Raw genomic sequence first — 16,548 nt, 5'->3', positions numbered from 1 at the left:
TCAGGTGTACAGCTCAGGGATTCACTGTCTCTATACGGTATGCTATGCTCACTGCAAGTGAAGAGGGTGTCTTTTCTGCATTTAAAGGTTGATAATGTTCCTTTTTGTTCTGGATTTTTTAAGATGAGACTTATCTATTTGCGTTCAGCAGGGGGCAGCAGAGGCAAAAAGAAGAGCTGTTCAGGGGCCTTGCTAAGCTGAGTGCACTTTCCTCAGCAGCCTGTAGGTCAAAGCCAGGTGGGGTGGCCACGCCTTCCGTAGGGTCTGAGGTCTGTCATTGCCCTTTTTGCTCTCTACCCCATAAGCCTGCTGTGGGCATGTTGGATGTTTAGGTGGGCCACATGTTGGGGTGCCCCCTCTTTGCACACACACATGCTTTAAGTGTGCAACGTTTTCTTACAGAAACCTCCAGTGTTCCTTGTCTGATCTTCGCCCCCTCCCCTCTCCTTTTGCTGAGTAGATATGTGCAGTCAGTATGGGATCTTATTAGTTGTCATCTTGCTCAGACTGCATCTGAGTGTCATCTTGGTATCTTTTCCTTTCCTTCATGCTCCCTGCCTTCTCGCATTTGCTGCAAACTCCTATATCCAAACCTGGAAATACACCCTCAGAATGATCTTGAATTCAGCCTTCATTCCCCATGCCCATTGCTATTGCTGTGCAGACCCTTCTGTTTTGCCTGAGTGTTTTACCTCTGTTTTACCTCTGTGTGTGTGTGTGTGTGTGTGTGTGTGTGTGTGTGTGTGTGTAGTCCCTCCTCCATGCCACTGTGGGAATGTTCTTTCTGATTTACAGATGGACTCCTTTGCTTAGAGTACTGCGGCTTTCCAAGCCCTTCGTGGTCTGGCCCTGCCCACTTCCATGACCCACCTGCCACCTCAAAGGCTAGAGGGCAGCCACTTAACAGCTGACAGCTCCTAAAGGAGCCAACAACAACTCCTGAGCCCTGCAAGGTGCCTGGGCTCTGCTGGGCCTTTCAAAACAGGGTTTTTTTTTTTTTTTTAAGATTTTATTTATTTATTTGACAGACAGAGATCACAAGCAGGCAGAGAGGCAGGCAGAGAGAGAGAGGAAAGCAGGCTCCCCTGCCGAGCAGAGAGCCCAATGCGGGGCTCGATCCCAGGACCCTGGGATCATGACCTGAGCCGAAGGCAGAGGCTTTAACCCACTGAGCCACCCAGGTGCCCCTCAAAACAGTTTTAGTCGTCAGAATGATTTAGAAGTAACCACTACTGTCCGAAGATGGGAAGGCAGGACAGCTGAGAACTGGTTTCACACACGGACACCTCTCCAGTTGTATGGCTGCCAGCCCTCAGAAGCAGCATGTGCTCCGCTCCCTGACACCCCCCCCAACCCCGCCCCTGTCCCCCCCGCCCTGTGCCTTGCCTCCTAGTTAGCAGAAGGAGCCCTGGGCTTTCACACCCCTCTCCGCCCTCCCCTTTGCCTGATTACTGATATATGCAGGTTTTAGTTACTGGGGTGTGCTTCCAGACTGGACAGTGGTTTCCATACTCTCCTTACCCCTCTCATCTGAGTTCTCCCCATTCCCCCAGGCAGAACTGATCCCTCCCCTGCATTTCTGCAGTTTGTGTGTCAAGACTCAACACAGGAGTTTGCACTTGGCTCAGGCCTTTCCTGCCCGAGTTCCTAGGTGGACTCTGTCCTCTTTGTCCCCGGGCACCCTGGTCCAGATTGGACAGAAACTCACTGCTCTAAAAACAGAGCCGGTATATAATGGATTGTGGAGCAGACAGTTTGTGTTAAAAACAGAACTGAAAGGGAAAAATAATATTCACAGCAAAGGAGAGAATTTTCCTGAACGTGTGTTTTTGAGGATGAGATGTGACTCTTGTGATGATGAGGTGCATTATTTATTTTAGCTTTCGGGTGCTTCTGACCAAATGCTGGATCCCGGCTTAGAGAAGCTCGAAAAGGAGAGGAAAAGGGACCACAGTCCAGTGGACGCCTTGTCCCTCTCCTCCCGCCTCATTTAAAGCAAGTATCTGTTTTGTGTCACTAACTCCTGAACTAGGGAGGGCTTTATCAAGAAGTTTAATTCTGGGACTGGGATTAAAGGACTAGTGCTTCCAGAGATCCCAGAGGGCCAGAGAGTTTAGATCTTTAAGAAAGCTGGGCTTGCATTATGTTAAGGTGTAAGAGGTCATAAAGAAAGCCACAGTAAGGAGACCTCTTGCACTAACAAAGCCTTGTGTCAGGAAGTTCGCCTGGTTTTGTCGTGTACTATGGAAAGTATTCATATTTAAGCTTGAACCTTGGTACCTGTGGGGTACTTTTTCTATTTCACCTAAAACTATTTGAGTATGTATTTTTAAAAGGCAAGATTCCCCTTTTAAATGTAACCACAGTGCCGTCTACAGAGCTCCCCAAAGTCATCAGAGAGTCCTTCAAAGAACAGAGTACCATCAGTGTTCACATCTCCCAGGTGTCCTGTGAATGCTGCGTCTTGCCGTTCTCCTTGTCCTCCACAGAAGTCCCAGGCAGGCTGTGCAGTCAGGCGACCGTGTGCCCGAGCCGCTCGGAAGCATCCTCTGTGCAGACGGGCCACCACGTCTTTCATTTATGTAGTTAGGGTCCTTTGTTTTGTTTGACTTTTGTTTTCTAGGGATCGCTCTCTGGAATTTAATTTTGTTTTCTGATTATGTAAAATATTTACAGAGCTCGAAGGAGTCTTTCCTCCCTTCACCTCTCTTCCCCCCCAACCCCAGTCCCTCTCTCTTCCTTCCTCCCTGTCCCCCGGGTCTTTTTTTGGTGGAAATTTGTGATTTGTGTTCTAATGGTTACCCTAGTCCTTTGGTTTTCTCTTCTTCTTGCGGGAGGGTGGGGAGAGCTCCTGTTTTCTGTTCTTTCCCCCCTTTGAGCAGCACTTGGAATTAGCTGGTGAGCTCTTAGTGCCTTCCCCTCTTCTTCCCCAGCATCTGTATGAAAGTCACATGCCTTTATCCCCAGCATGTCCGCAAGCACATTGTCCTTCTGTGTCATCTCCCCGTGGCCCCCTGGTTTTGATGGTCGCATTCTCTGCTATCGCACGCATACAGCCATCTCCTGTCTCTCTTATATTTGTCCATTTTTGTTCAGGGCAGATGCATATGGAATGCTCGGGGCACATTTTATGCTCCTGACTCTCCGGGCCTCTGGTTTTCTGCAGCCATCGATCCTCCTGCAGATGTCCCAGCAGGGGCGTATGGGAGCACTCTCCCTGCACGTTGACAGCAGTTCCTCCACAGCCTTTATACTTGGGGGCCCATGTGGCTGGCTGTGAAGTCTTTGACTCACGTTATCTTTCAGTGAGAGACTTAAGTAATTTCCGCCATTATGTTTTGCCATCAAGAGCTGACCAGTATTGGATGACAATCTGAATTCCTTGCCCTTCTAGCGACTTGGCTTTTTGCTTTGAATGCCCAAAGGAGTTTTTCCTTGTCTTTCAAGCTCAGTCTCTCCTTGTCACCTGGCAAAGTGGAGCTGGTGAAGACGCCTTCCCCGGCAGTCAGGCTTTCCAGTGACAGTGGTTTGGGAACTCTGGCTTTCGTGGCCTCACAGCCTCCTTTTCCTCTGTCCACTTCTCCCCCCATTTTCTAACACTACCTGGTTCCTGTAGTTGGTGGTGGGTCCCCAGTGGCTCGTGCTTTTTGGTTTGTGGGCATGCCCAGTCACTTCACACTATTACAGATGTTGGCAGTGGGTTTTTGGTTTTGGTATCCCCGATTGTTTTGTCTCTTTTACTTGTGGCAAAACACACAGTAACATAAAATTTACCGTCCTCACCATTTTTAAGTCTACAGTTCAGTGGCGTTGAGCATGTTCCCACTGTTGGTCACTCATCACCACCACGCATCTCCAGAATGTCTTCCCATCTTGCAGAACTGAAACTCTGTCCTCATTAAGCACTAGCTCCCCATCCCTCTCCTCGTGGCAATGCCACACTTTCTGTGTCAATGATTTTGAGTGTTCCAGATACCTCATGTAAGTGGAATCATGCAGGATTTGTCCTTTTGTTCCACAGCTTGCTTTACTTAGTATGGTGTCATCAAGCCTCATCCACAGTTATATGTCCGAATGTCCTTCCTCTTTAAGGCTGAGTAGTACACTCCATTGTACACATGTACTGCATTTTGTTTTTCCATTCATCCACTAAAGGACACTTGGGTTGTTTCTACCCTTTGGCTGTTGTGAACTGCTCTGAACTAATTGTTCTGTTTCATGAGAAGGCTGCAGGGGTAAAAATACTGCCCTGCCACAGTCTTCCCAGATACCTTGGTTTTGAAACATTTTAAAGTAATACTTAAAGTTTTAGTAAACTTACACACATGAACTCACAAACGCATTCTACTTGGCGAAACCTACTCTAAATCAATTAAAAACATAAGTAACAAAAAACTACTTGCACTTTAAAGCACAGAAGGTGGTCTGATTTCTCTAAAACGTCAGGCCCTCTTTTGAAAAAAATTTTAAATAAAGAATGGCCCCATAGAAAAATGAATATGAACAGATATTTCATAGAAAGTAAAATCACCTACCTTATGAATGTATGAAAAGATATTTCGTCTTACGCATACAGAGATGTGCAAACTAAAAGTCCATGAGTTTATTTTCCGTTCAGATTGTTAAAATCAGAGGGTTTGGGGATACTCTGTTGAGGGTGTGGGGAAATGGACACTTGCAGAAGTCACTTCTAAGAATGTAAATTGCCTGCAGGAGGACGAACTGAGCATCTCTCTCCAAGTTACAGGGTACAGTTCTCCTAAGGGGTATTCTAGGGGCCTAAGCACAAAAATGCCAAATAACCAACGGAGAAGACTCTACATGATCAAATTGGTTGTTTAAGAAGAAACCCAATGACCCAGATGCCGCCAAGGGAGGAGGGTTCAATGCGCTGTGGTCTAGCGGGCTGTCAGGACACCACGCAGCCAGGAACAAGAACCAAGGACTTTGTGTGTCGAGGCGGACGGTTCTCTGAAAGACAATGAATTAAAAATGTACAGTGCAGACAGTGGGTATAGTGCTACTAAAATGGGGGACAGAGTTAACTTAAAAATACATCACGTATTTCTGCAGCTGCCCAGAAATTCATAGCATCGATTACCTCTGGAGCGCCACTGGCTGGGACTGTGGTGGGAGGGAGACTCTTCATTAAACCCCTTTGAATGTTTGGAAATTTGAGCTCTATGAATGCATCACTTCCATTATAAATCTTAAAAAATACAGGAGAAAAAAAATACACGCACGTGTGTGAAGAAAAAAAATCGAAGAGCAAGGGGCTTTTGTCCTTAGAATGTCATTTTTCTTAAACAGCTATGTATTCCTATCTCTTAGTATATCCTTTACAAGAGTCGGGACCTGTGCTTCGGGTAGGGTTCCTTATGCATGTTGAGTTTCTCGGGCCTCTTCTCCAGCCCCTGCACCTGCTGGCCCCCACTGTCCCTATCTGTGGAACTGACCACTTTTCCTGCTTTGCATGCATATCTGTCACACGACTGATTCCGGAGCAGGTCTTCTAGTCTGCATGTCACCAGACCCTGGCTCTGGGATGGGGATGGATGCAGGGCGGAAAGGTTCTGTTTTACACAGTTGCATGAACTAGGTTTCTTAACTGGAGGATTTCTCAGAGCTTTTAATATACTAATATCTATTGTGATCCCTAAGAGGCCATATAGCATGTATTTTTATTACTATCTTTCTGTGAGTTCCCAAGAACGGGTATATGTAAAATACATTATTTTATACATTATGGATTTGTATTACATATGCAGGTGTGTGTATATACGTGTGTCTGTATGTGTGACATGTAAATACTCTTTATGTATATTTTGTATATATCAGTATAATAAACACACACTCGTGTGCATACACATATACATCTGTGTCCAAACTTAGTGAGGATGGATTGCCTTTTGAACAAGGAGAGAATGTCATGGCCACTTAGGTGGGGCAACTGTTTCACCCAGTGTATTTTCAGAAAGGTCTTTCTATTTGTCATTAACTAAGTGAGCAGAGTTTTTCAAAATACGTTTTTTAAAAGCCTAAAACCCACTGCTGCAGTATGTATTACAAGAGAAGGTATGAATACAATTAAAAGTCCAACATTCATACCAATTTTTGTTTAGAGTTGGGTCGTACTCATTTTACAGGAATGATATGTACGTACCAGATAGCCCAAGTCTTCTTGATCTTACAGGGCCTTATAACCTGAATCTTATGCATAGTCTCATGTCAAGAGTAGGCTGTACTCTGGATTTGTAATGGTTTGTATCTGGTGTGTAATGACCACACCGGGTGGTGTTTCTCTGCACTAGATCTGCAGTCATCCTTGGTAGGAAGCGGGTGTGCCCATTGGCTCTGCTCTCCTGGAGATGGGCCCACTGGCAAAGCCAACAGCAGTGCCCTTGAGCGGGGAGGGGGATCCAGGCCTGACCCTAGAAGTGGGCTTTCTGCCCTTTAAAAAGAAGCCTCTCTGTAAATAGAATAGAATAGAATCTTCTGCTTCACAAAATTTCTGGTTACCCAAAGCATGACAGAAATCTCAATTCAGAAACAGAATAGTAGAAACAGGTTTTGACTTCACTTTGACCTTGCTCCCAGAGTACGCGTGACCTCTTCCACCTGGCTGGTGGGGGCCCTGTGCCTCTGCGCAGAGCAGATACCAAGTGGTACTTATAAGAGCTCTGTTGGGCTAATTTACGCTCTTAGCCTGGGACTTCTGATAGCTGCCTTATGCCAAGGGACAAATCAGAAAGTTGAAAGGACAGCTGAAGACTCTATTGTGCTAGCTCTGCCACTGGGGAGATAAACAGACTTTCTTGTTCTCTCTCCTCACATGGCCATCTTTCTTGTCCTTCTGCTGGCCGCCCTGACTCCATGTCTGTAACCCCGCCTCACCTGTGTGGAGGGCCAGAGAAGCTGTCAGTCAGAGGGGATGGTCTGGCAAGGAGACAGTCACTTTCAGAGCACCAAGAACCGGCTGTGCTTGCTGAAGTTTCTGATCAGGTGCTTGCGGGTCTGAGTCAGCGATGTGTTGTGTAGCTTCTGTGGTTCCACGTCTAGGTGCTTCTATTCAGGATGACGGGATCTCTTTGCATGCTTCTTCTAAGTCTGCCTTTAGCATTCGCGGACTCGAATACAGAAATAACCCCATATTCTTGGAGATGGGGAGCATTGGCAGAAGTGGTTTTTATTTCCCTTTAGGAAGGAAAAGAGTAGATGGCGTTTGAGTCCTGCAACCACGTGGAGTAAATCGTGATTCGGCTGACTGCTCATCAGCAGGCCGGAGATCAAGAATTCTTCTACTGCAGATGATGGCTCCTTCTTATCCTTTCTGCTAGGTGGATGGTCTTCATCGTGTCTGCTTCCAGAAATGGAGCTGTCATTCCCGTACAACAGAACCTTGACCCACTCCTGTCTGCTTATTGTGGGGGGGGGTTAAATAGGCTAGTTTTTAGGCCACACGTGGTTGCTGTCAGGGAAGAAAGGTAAAGGCAAGTGGTAAGGAATGAAAAAGCCACCTGCCTTTTCTGACTTCTCTCAGGGAATGTCTGTGGGGAGAGGGAGGAAATGCTACACTTTTGAGAATTTTTCAAAACTACAGCGAAAGCCCCTTTAAAAGCTGATGTAAGGGAATGGAACTAATGGTCTCTAGGTGCCAACTGTCTCCACTTCCCTCTCTTCTTCAGTGGGTAACAGTGTTAACTGCCTGCTGTATACCTGGGTGACTCAGTGGGTGAAAAAAATTGGGCTTTAGAATCAGAAAGGTCTGCTTTTTAAATCCCAGCTCAGCCACTTATGACTTCATGAACTTCAGCTAAGATCTTAACTGTCCCTCCGAGTTCCCGAATACCGAGGAGATAGCTCTTCAGATCCAGAAGGCCTTCCTGAGTGGCAGGTGTCATGCCGGGGTGTGGGGCTACGAAGAGGAATAATGTACGTGCCGTACCGCCAAGGACTTCATGGCTCACAGGACAGCACAGTGGTTGGAGGGTGGAGGAATTGAACTCCCAGGGTTTGAAATATGATTGGAGTCTTTGATCTTGAGGAGGTGACCGCCTGACTGTGGGCTGGCACCAATATGAACAGAGCGAAGAGGCATGTCCAAGAGCTCCTTGAAGCGAAGGATGCTTGCAACTCCAGCACTGACCAAGCTGGAAAGCGACAGGAGGGGGTGGGGTTAAGACACTACAGGAATGCTCTCTAGAGTGCCCTTTGCTCTTGCTGGATGTCATGAGAAGAAAGTTCCATGGTCAAGGAAGTCTGGGCAATCCTGGTTGAAACCGAGATCACTGGCAGCTTGATGGCAGGAATTCTGCCTGGGGAGTGTGACCGTGGGCCGGGCACCCCTCCAGGAGAAGGATTAGGAAAGCATGTGGATTTATCTGTCTGCTGACTAAATGGCATTGGCCTTGTGCTCTGAGGGATACTCAGAAGTGAAGTGTCAGTTCCAGAGGAGTGGAAGCACGGGGAGCAGCTTCTGGACCTCTAGAGACGCTGGGACTGTTGCTGTCTGAGCCACCAGAAGTAGAAGCTGTCCCCCTAACCCTATGAGTTAAGGAGGAGGAGGACAGAAGATAAAAGGACACATTGGGGAAGAAGATGAGATTTATGGAGAGGGAAGAATAGTCAAATAGAGAAGAACTTTATTTCAGGAATGTGAAGTTAGTTCATTGACACACACATGCACAGAAATATATTTGTATTGGAAATAATTCCATATATGCCATGTTTTTTCTTTACCTTATAACTTCTGATTTCTGCATAATCCTGAACATTGGGTTTGCATTCTGACCAGAGAGTTTTTCCCCATTGTGCTGGTTTTGCAGGGTTTTGCGGGGTCTCTCGGAGATGAATTCAACCTATCTTTCCTTGCAGGTAATGTACAGAAGGATCCTGCAGCAGGCCGGGTTTATACAATTTGCACAACTTCAGTTCCTGGAAGCTAAAGAGCTCTTCAGGTAAATTTGAGGTGTTGATAGCAAGCCTTCCCACGTGTCCCTCTGTGGTCAAGACCATCTCTACCATGATACTGTGAGGGGAATTGTTGCCGTGGTTAGATTGTGCTTCAGGGGGAAGTGGGGAGGCTTGTTGACAACAGCACCACCAGCAGTGCTCATTTCTCTCCTCCACTCCCTAGCCTCAGTTTACCTGCCCTGTGTCTCGAAGAGGGTAGAGGCTGAGGAGGAGGAGAAGGCTCCCATAATGGTCCTGTGGAGCGAGAAGAAGGGAGTCCTAGAGTGAACTCAGTAATGCAGAGAATTCCTAGAAAAATGCTGTTCTTGCTCACTTTTCCTTCTCTTCAGAGATTTTATGGGAAATCAGAAGTTTAGGAACAGAGCAGGCGCCCCTGGGAAGACTGGTAGAAACTGTGCTCCTTCCAAGATTCACAAGGAAACGTTTGTAAGGACAAGCTAGGACCTGAGTTTTCAGGCCATCTAACTAGACTAGATCCTGCACGTTTTAGAGCCGTCTCAAGGATAAAGGGTGTATAAAGCGTCAAACAGATCCTTCACATCTGGGGAGCGGCCGGAGCAGAGCACTGCTCAGGAGCACGCTGTCCGCCGCCTGTTCCGCAGGCTCTTGGACTCACCACCGCTCCGGCCTCCTGCTCTGTCGCACAGGGGACTGAGGGAACAACGTTCTGAGTCAAGAAGGAGTCACTTAGTGAATAGCGATGCCCCCTCTAACTTACACTTAGGTCGTATTCTGTGTGGTGTTCTCATCTGTTCTTGGCAGGAGCAGTAACTGGGGGACTCATGTAGGTTCTTTGTCCCTGTGGACCTCGCTCTCTTCTGTCCTGCCTGTTCTGTCCCTGCAGCATCAAAAACCTTCTCATTTGGGTCCATCTTCTCATGGGTTAATCTCGAACAGTGGGCGAGTGGTCATAATCTGTTCCTAGAACAGTTCACAGATTTTTCTAACAGAATAGCTGTAGGTTCTGTCAGTCATTAATACAAGGCTCCCCCGTCTTTCACGCTTCAACCCCTTCATAGCGTAAACTGACGGCTGCTCCGTTGTCAAAATGTGACCGAGAGAATTGGTCCTCGAAGCAGGCAGGCCCAAGGCAAGCGTTCCCTTCCTGCGCCCACGGCAGACGTTGCTAATAACGTGGGATTGTTTTTTTCCTCATTGATGTGGGACTTGTCCTTGCATTCCATCTCAGTTTGGTGGAGAAACCACAAGTGCCAACACGTTGTGGTCGGCACCCAAGAGAGAACCTCTGTGGGACTCGTGCTGTGGGCCCTTCCCCTCTGTGTCTGTCCCCCGAGACGTGATACGGCCCATCCTTGTGTGCGGTCAGGTCAGCACTCCTCCCGGGAAGCAGACCTGGCCCAAGAATCAGCGCCAGAGTGCGGGGTGAGACTGCCGCCTCTTTCCTGGCGTACCCGTGCGCGTGTGGATGGCGGCCGTGGGCCCGCCGGGCAGCAGCGCGGGTGCCGCTCTGCAGTGGGGGTGGGGCGCTCTGAGGGCAGGTGCAGAGCACGGGCTCGGATTGGGATTTGGCTGCATCCTAAATGATGAGAAGCTTCCCAAATTGAGAATCTTACAGTCTGGACCTCTTGGGCTGGATAATTTGTTAGGGGTGCTCTCTCATGCGTCGGAGGAACCCTGGGCCTCTATTCACTCAGTGCCAATAGCGCCTGCCAGTGGTGACCGGAAGTCCTCAGACATGGCTCGGTGTCCCCCAGGGAGCACAACTGCCTCCATGAGGGCTGCTGTTTAGGCAGAAGGAACAAGGCATCAGAGGCCAGGTGGGAAGTGTGTAAACCAGAGAGGTGATGGGTGCAGCTGAAGTGTCAGAATGTGGGGGGGGATGGTGGAAGCTGACGCTGTGAGGGCATTGGGAGCAGCTAGGAAGGCCCCAGAATGCTGTGCTCAGAGATCTGGGGTTTATCCTAAAGAGGCCCAGCACCATGGAAAGTGACTAGAGGGCAGGAGTGGAAGGAAGGAGAACCAGAGGATGGAAGTTGGGGAGGAGGAGAGACTGTCCAAACTTGAAGGAAGGTGGATGTCGTGAACATTGCCGGGAGTAAAGACCCCAGGCCCAACCTAGGGTTCCCATTCATGTTTGGGAACCCTGCGTCTACTTCCGCAAGAGGGACCCCCTGGTGGGGCTGCATTGAGGTCTGCAGCTCCTTTATGCTGCCGCTGTTACCACAGTGGACAGGACGAGCAGGCTGGGGGGCACAGCGGGGGACGAGGCCAACAGGAAAGCAGAGGTGGGATGTCACCAGAGGGGCTCCATGGCCTTGCACAGTTAGAATACCATTGGAGTTGTGGTCTAACCTTATGCTCCGAGTTGTGGCCTAACCTTATGCTCTAAGAAGCCATTGAGAGTCACCACAGAAACAGCCTCACGAATGCTCCTGCGGCTCCCATCATAGGATCTTTGATGAGGAAACTGTAAGTCACCTTCTGGCAAAGTCCCTTGTTTATGAACCAGTGAGCAAACCTGTTTATAGTTTGGTGCCAGGAGAAGCATTGGCTTCATAAGGACGGTCCTTCACCATTGACCAGACAGTGCTGTTGTGTTCCTTCCGCGTTCCCTTCTTGGCCTTAGTTTCCAGGCAGTCTGCTGCTCCCTTGGTGTTAGGACCCTCTCAGGGGTCTCGAGACTCATGTCAGCACTGGCGGTGCGTGTGTCTTTCTGCATGGCCCCCTCTGTGCTTCCTTGGAATTGCGTGGGGGCGCACAGTGCGCCGTGCTCTGCCACGCCCGCCTACACATCCAGCTCCCTGCGAGCGGGTGCGGACGTGCCCACCCCCCGTGTTGTTTTGTGCGCCTATGTGTACTCTTTCTCTCTTTTTGCTTCATTTAGTTTGACACTGTAATTGCAGAAGCGGCCAGCTTGACGTCCGGGAGCTGATCTCTCTCTACCCCTTCCTGTTGCCCACCTCCTCCTCATTCACACGGTCCCACCCTCCTCTCCATGAGTACGCAGACCTACACCAGCTGACCCAGGGGGACCAGGAGAAGATGGCCAAGTGTAAGCGCTTCCTCATGAGCTACCTGAACGAAGTCCGCAGCACAGAGGTCGCCAATGGCTACAAAGAGGACATTGACACGGCCCTGCTCAAGCTGTACGCGGAGGCTGACCACGACAGCCTGCTGGACCTCCTGGTCACCGAGAACTCCTGTCTCCTCACCGACAGCGCTGCCTGGCTGGAGAAGCACAACAAGTGAGTGTTCCCTTCCCGCGTGCGGCCAGGGCCCCTTGAAGGTGCTGCAGCCGCCGTGTCTCAGGCCCCACAAGACTCCTCCCGTGACAGCTGGGCACCCCCCAGCTTGGACACCCACCTTGGCACAGTCTGCAGACTCCTGGAGGGTCTCGGAAGGCGTGCGCTCTCACAGCCCGTCATAGGCCCAGTCAGTGCATGAAGTGATTCTTAGCGCCCCCATCTGTACTGTTCCACGTAGGGCTCATCCGTGGACGTCACCATGTGTATGTTGGTAAAATTCGCAGTGCGCTTTAGTCATTGACGGCCAGATTGCACAGATAGATAGACAGCTGGGTAAAAAGGTTAAAAGGGAGACTTCTTGATCTTGTTGATAAACGCAGATGGCTTAAAACTCTGCCTTCATCATGAGCATGAGTTGGTAGACACCCGTACCCTTGCCGCATGCACAAGGGCAGTCACCCACAGTCCCTGACTGGGTAGGAGCCCATTACTGCTTTGTTCTGGGCAGGTACGGGGTTCAGCCGGGGGAGTGAGGGAGTTCTTTAAAAGTGTTGGATGACCCCTAGACTCCTTTAAGCAGTAGGATTCTTCCTCTGTCATTTTTGTTATGTATTTGGAATGGTAGAAGGACTGACGAAGGCCCACAGGAACCACAGGCATCACAGACCCAGATCCTGTCTCTGCATGGGTACTGGCTCTTCCCACACTTTCCCTCAGTTTCCCAGATAGACTGTGGAAGGGAGTTGCTTTGTTCAGGAACCAGAAAATACACTGATGCCTCGTGGTAGTGATGTGGCGTGGTGGGGTCCGGAGAGTTAGCTTAACCCCCCGAAAGGCTGAGGAGAAGAGGCGGACTCCAGCGAAGAGTTCGATACCTTGAGAGTTCGCTCTTGGAGGGTGACCCAACATGTCCCCCGGGTCAGCTTGTTCTCGTCACCAGCTGGGGATGGGGAAGATGGGGAGCAGGGCACCCGTGTGGACCTGGGGAGGCTGGAACTGCCATGCCATGTTACCACCAACGTTTTCCACACACAAGTGAGAAGACAGAGGGCCGGTAGGCATTCCACTTGCTCAAGACCATACAGTCCCAAAGTAACGGAACCTGAATTGAAACTCAGGGCCTAGAACCCTGGGTGCCCTCCCTGGACTCCTCCTGACCTGATCTCTGCGCTGGCTGGGTACCATGGGCCTGTGTTGCTCTTGTTCGTGTTCAGACTCCTGACCCCGTCTTTCACTAATAGCTCGGATGACACACCTTCTGAGTATTCTTTGAACACCTTATGTTGGGTTAACAGTAATCACCTGAAGAGATACGAAATTATATCAATATTGAGGAAATTATAAAGCAAATCCAAATAGAATTTTTTGTAGTATAATTATGATTTTATTTTTTAGCTTGTCCTAGACTTGAGGATGATCCTTTTTGGAAGTTGATAGGGCGTACATTTTATTTATTTATTTATTTAAGATTTTATTTATTTGAGAGAGAGAGGAAGTGAGAGAGTGAACACTAGCAGGGGGAGCGGCAGGCAGAGGGAGACGTGGACTCCCTGCTGAGCACAGAGCCTGATGCAGGGCTCCATCCCAGAACCCTGAGACCATAACCTGAGCTGAAGGCAGACACTTAACCAACTGGGCCACCCAGGCACCCCAGTAGGGCATATGTTTTAATATCAGAAGTAAATAAACAGAAATGAGGATCTCTTTGTCATTGAAAATGTGTTGTTGAACCAAGTATAGGGGACCAGAGGGTCATCCAGGGGCCTGTCACTGGGTGGGTGCCAGCCACAGCAGGTGGTTGGGAGAGAGCATACTCACCTCCTTGTTTTCTTTCAGGTATTTTGCACTTGGACTACTCTATCATTATAATAACCAAGATGCTGCTGCTGTTCAGGTGAGTTCAAAAGCATTTTAGCCTGATTTTTAAACATCACTATCCTTTAACTCAGTATTACTCAGGAAAAAAATTTCCCAAGTTGATAGAGACTACTTTTGCCTGACCTATAACCTTTTCTACAGAAGAAAATTAATATACTGTTTTAGAAAGTGAATTCCTTGAGAAATGTCAGCCAACAGTTTTCTTTTCTTTGTCTTTACAATTCTTTCAAAGATGTTATCAGGACTGAGTTTTTGAAAATTTAAGAAATAAAACGAACTGATTGCTGAGCCCCAAGGCCTGTGACATCACCGCCTTACTGGGAAATTAAGCCTGGGGACAGCCATTTGCTTGGAACTTCCACCATTGATGACTGTTGCCGGTGGGCAGGCTACATCATTCTCCCCATGTCACCTGTGACAGAACTGAAGCCAATCGAGGCCGGTCCCTTGCCCGGGCTCCCAGCCCTGCTCAGCGGTAGGACAGGGATTTGAACCGCTGTTCCGGTGGCCCTGGCAGAGATACTGTGCCAGAGATAAAATGCCACACTTACCTCTTGTCTCCTGTCTTGTCTCGCCTCTCTTGTGAGGCAGCTTGTGACTGGTCAGAAGACATCCTCTCCTTCTGTCACTTGTTCTCCACTGGAGTCCGTGCTATAGTTTCCTCACGGGCCTTTTTGTTTTCTTCTGTGAGTGGCCGAGAACATTAGCCACTGTCTCCAAGCTCAAGTCAGCCTTGGGTGTCACTGTCATGGTAACATGATTGCAGATGAGGTTTAAAAAAAAACAAACAAAAACTGGTTTCCATCAACACGTACCCCAATGGCTTCGAGTAGGTTTGGACATCAAGGGCAATATTTTTATACTCTAAAACATGCAGCTGTAGGAATTACGGCCTGATGTAAGTGTAATAGTGACATCAGCAGAGCCATAGAGAGAGGAGGGATTGGCAAAATTGAAGTGATACAAAAGAAATCTGTGCATGTGGCAGAATTCTGCTGTAAAAAATAATGACACTTCCCATGTGTGATTAGCTTATTTGGTGTGAGGATGTCAGTGTTAAGGAAACTGGTACCATAGGAAAGGTTCCCATGCTGATACCAGGATCACAGAGACGACATTGCCAGCCCTGTTTTTTGGGCTTCTCGAGAGTGGCGTGGTCCTAAAGGGCAGTGTGGTGGACAAACAGATGGGGTACAGGGGATGTGGTCCGGGCTGTGGGGCAGCCTCTGCCTCCCCGCCCCCTGTGATGTGGCCCCATTCTGGGTTTCCGAAAAGAAGGTTCGGTATACACAACAGGGAAGTTTCTGGATGAAATAGCAAGGGACTGTTGTTGGCAGCTCTCATGAGCCCCCATGCACCAGACAGAACACTAGAGGACAGAATGACCAGTATTTTTGAAGGCATGGTGTCTGACTATCCCAGTTCACAAGGGACTTCAAAGTCAAGGATTCCCGTGTCGGGGGAGGTAGAAACAGTCCTGCGGATGGAAGCAGGTGAATTTCTTGTTCTGTGTCGAGATGCTGTCAGTGATCGTTTATTTCACGAAGAAACATTTGTATGATGTGTTTCCTATTTGTATTACTGCGCTGTCATTAGAAAGGAAAGACAAAGAATCCGCAGCTTTATCTCCTTGATTTCCTGGACCACATCTACTACATACATGGCTTTATTTCTCCGAAAACCTTACAATTGACTTAGGCATTCAGAATTTGTCCTACCACTTTCAAGTATCAGAAGGCCAAATAAGTAAACATATGCCCCTCCTTAGCTAATTCTAAAGGGTATGTAACTTTCCATTTCTTCTTCTTTCCTCCTCTCCAGCTCTGGGTGAACATTGTGAATGGGGACATTCATGACTCCACTCGCTCAGACCTGTATGAATATGTCGTCGACTTCCTTACCTATAGCTTAGACCAGGAACTCGTGTGGAAGTATGCCGATTGGGTCCTGCAGAAAAGTGAAGAGGTTTGTGCATCATAAATGCTCTTTTATGGGGGCAGCCGCTAGCAAAAATAGAAGGCTTGGTTTTCAGCGAGAAACAAGCCACCAGGCTACAAGCCCCGCTCTGTCTGCAGTTCGCTCCCTTCTAATACCTCTCCTTGCTCCACCGGAGTGCCAGCTCTTAGGAAGGTTCTGCATCTCCATCCTTCTGAGATGCACTGGTCTGCCTCTTTGTCTGGGGCAGGCCATGCTTATAGAAAAGGAGAAAGCATAGCCAGGTCACATTCTTAGCGTCTTCTGAAAAATGTGTGTGTCTATGTGACTCCCCACGCCTGACCAAGTGTGGCACTTCCGTTTTCGATGCACTGTCGCCTTTGCAGGGTGTGGGGACCAGGCCACTGCAGGCCCACCCTTGTCCTATCTCTGTGCCACACCCCCTGGTGTAGAAGTTGAGGGTCTGGAGGAAGGAGGGAGCCCTGTGTGGGACTTGCTGTCCAGGAGGCTGAGAAGGGACAGCAGGGAGGAAACACGCCAAGGAAGCGCCTGGTGG

The 16,548-nt window shown here is 48.8% G+C and overlaps 1 protein-coding gene across 3 annotated transcripts in view; it reads left to right on the top strand.

The window, feature by feature from the left end:
- TGFBRAP1 (transforming growth factor beta receptor associated protein 1) overlaps positions 1-16,548 on the top strand; it is a 72,646-nt gene that overhangs the window by 46,144 nt on the left and 9,954 nt on the right. For all 3 annotated transcript variants that reach the window (XM_047745152.1, XM_047745151.1, XM_047745150.1), the window contains exons 5-8: positions 8,875-8,957; positions 11,838-12,179; positions 14,016-14,073; positions 15,879-16,022. In XM_047745152.1, the coding sequence (XP_047601108.1) occupies positions 8,875-8,957; positions 11,838-12,179; positions 14,016-14,073; positions 15,879-16,022 (627 nt within the window). The remainder of the gene's footprint in view (positions 1-8,874; positions 8,958-11,837; positions 12,180-14,015; positions 14,074-15,878; positions 16,023-16,548) is intronic.

The sequence above is a fragment of the Lutra lutra genome, chromosome 9 (assembly GCF_902655055.1).
Source record: "Lutra lutra chromosome 9, mLutLut1.2, whole genome shotgun sequence".
Classification (NCBI taxonomy): domain Eukaryota; kingdom Metazoa; phylum Chordata; class Mammalia; order Carnivora; family Mustelidae; genus Lutra; species Lutra lutra.
The sequence above is the reverse complement of the archived record's forward strand: the minus strand, read 5'-3'. Positions and strand labels throughout refer to the sequence as shown.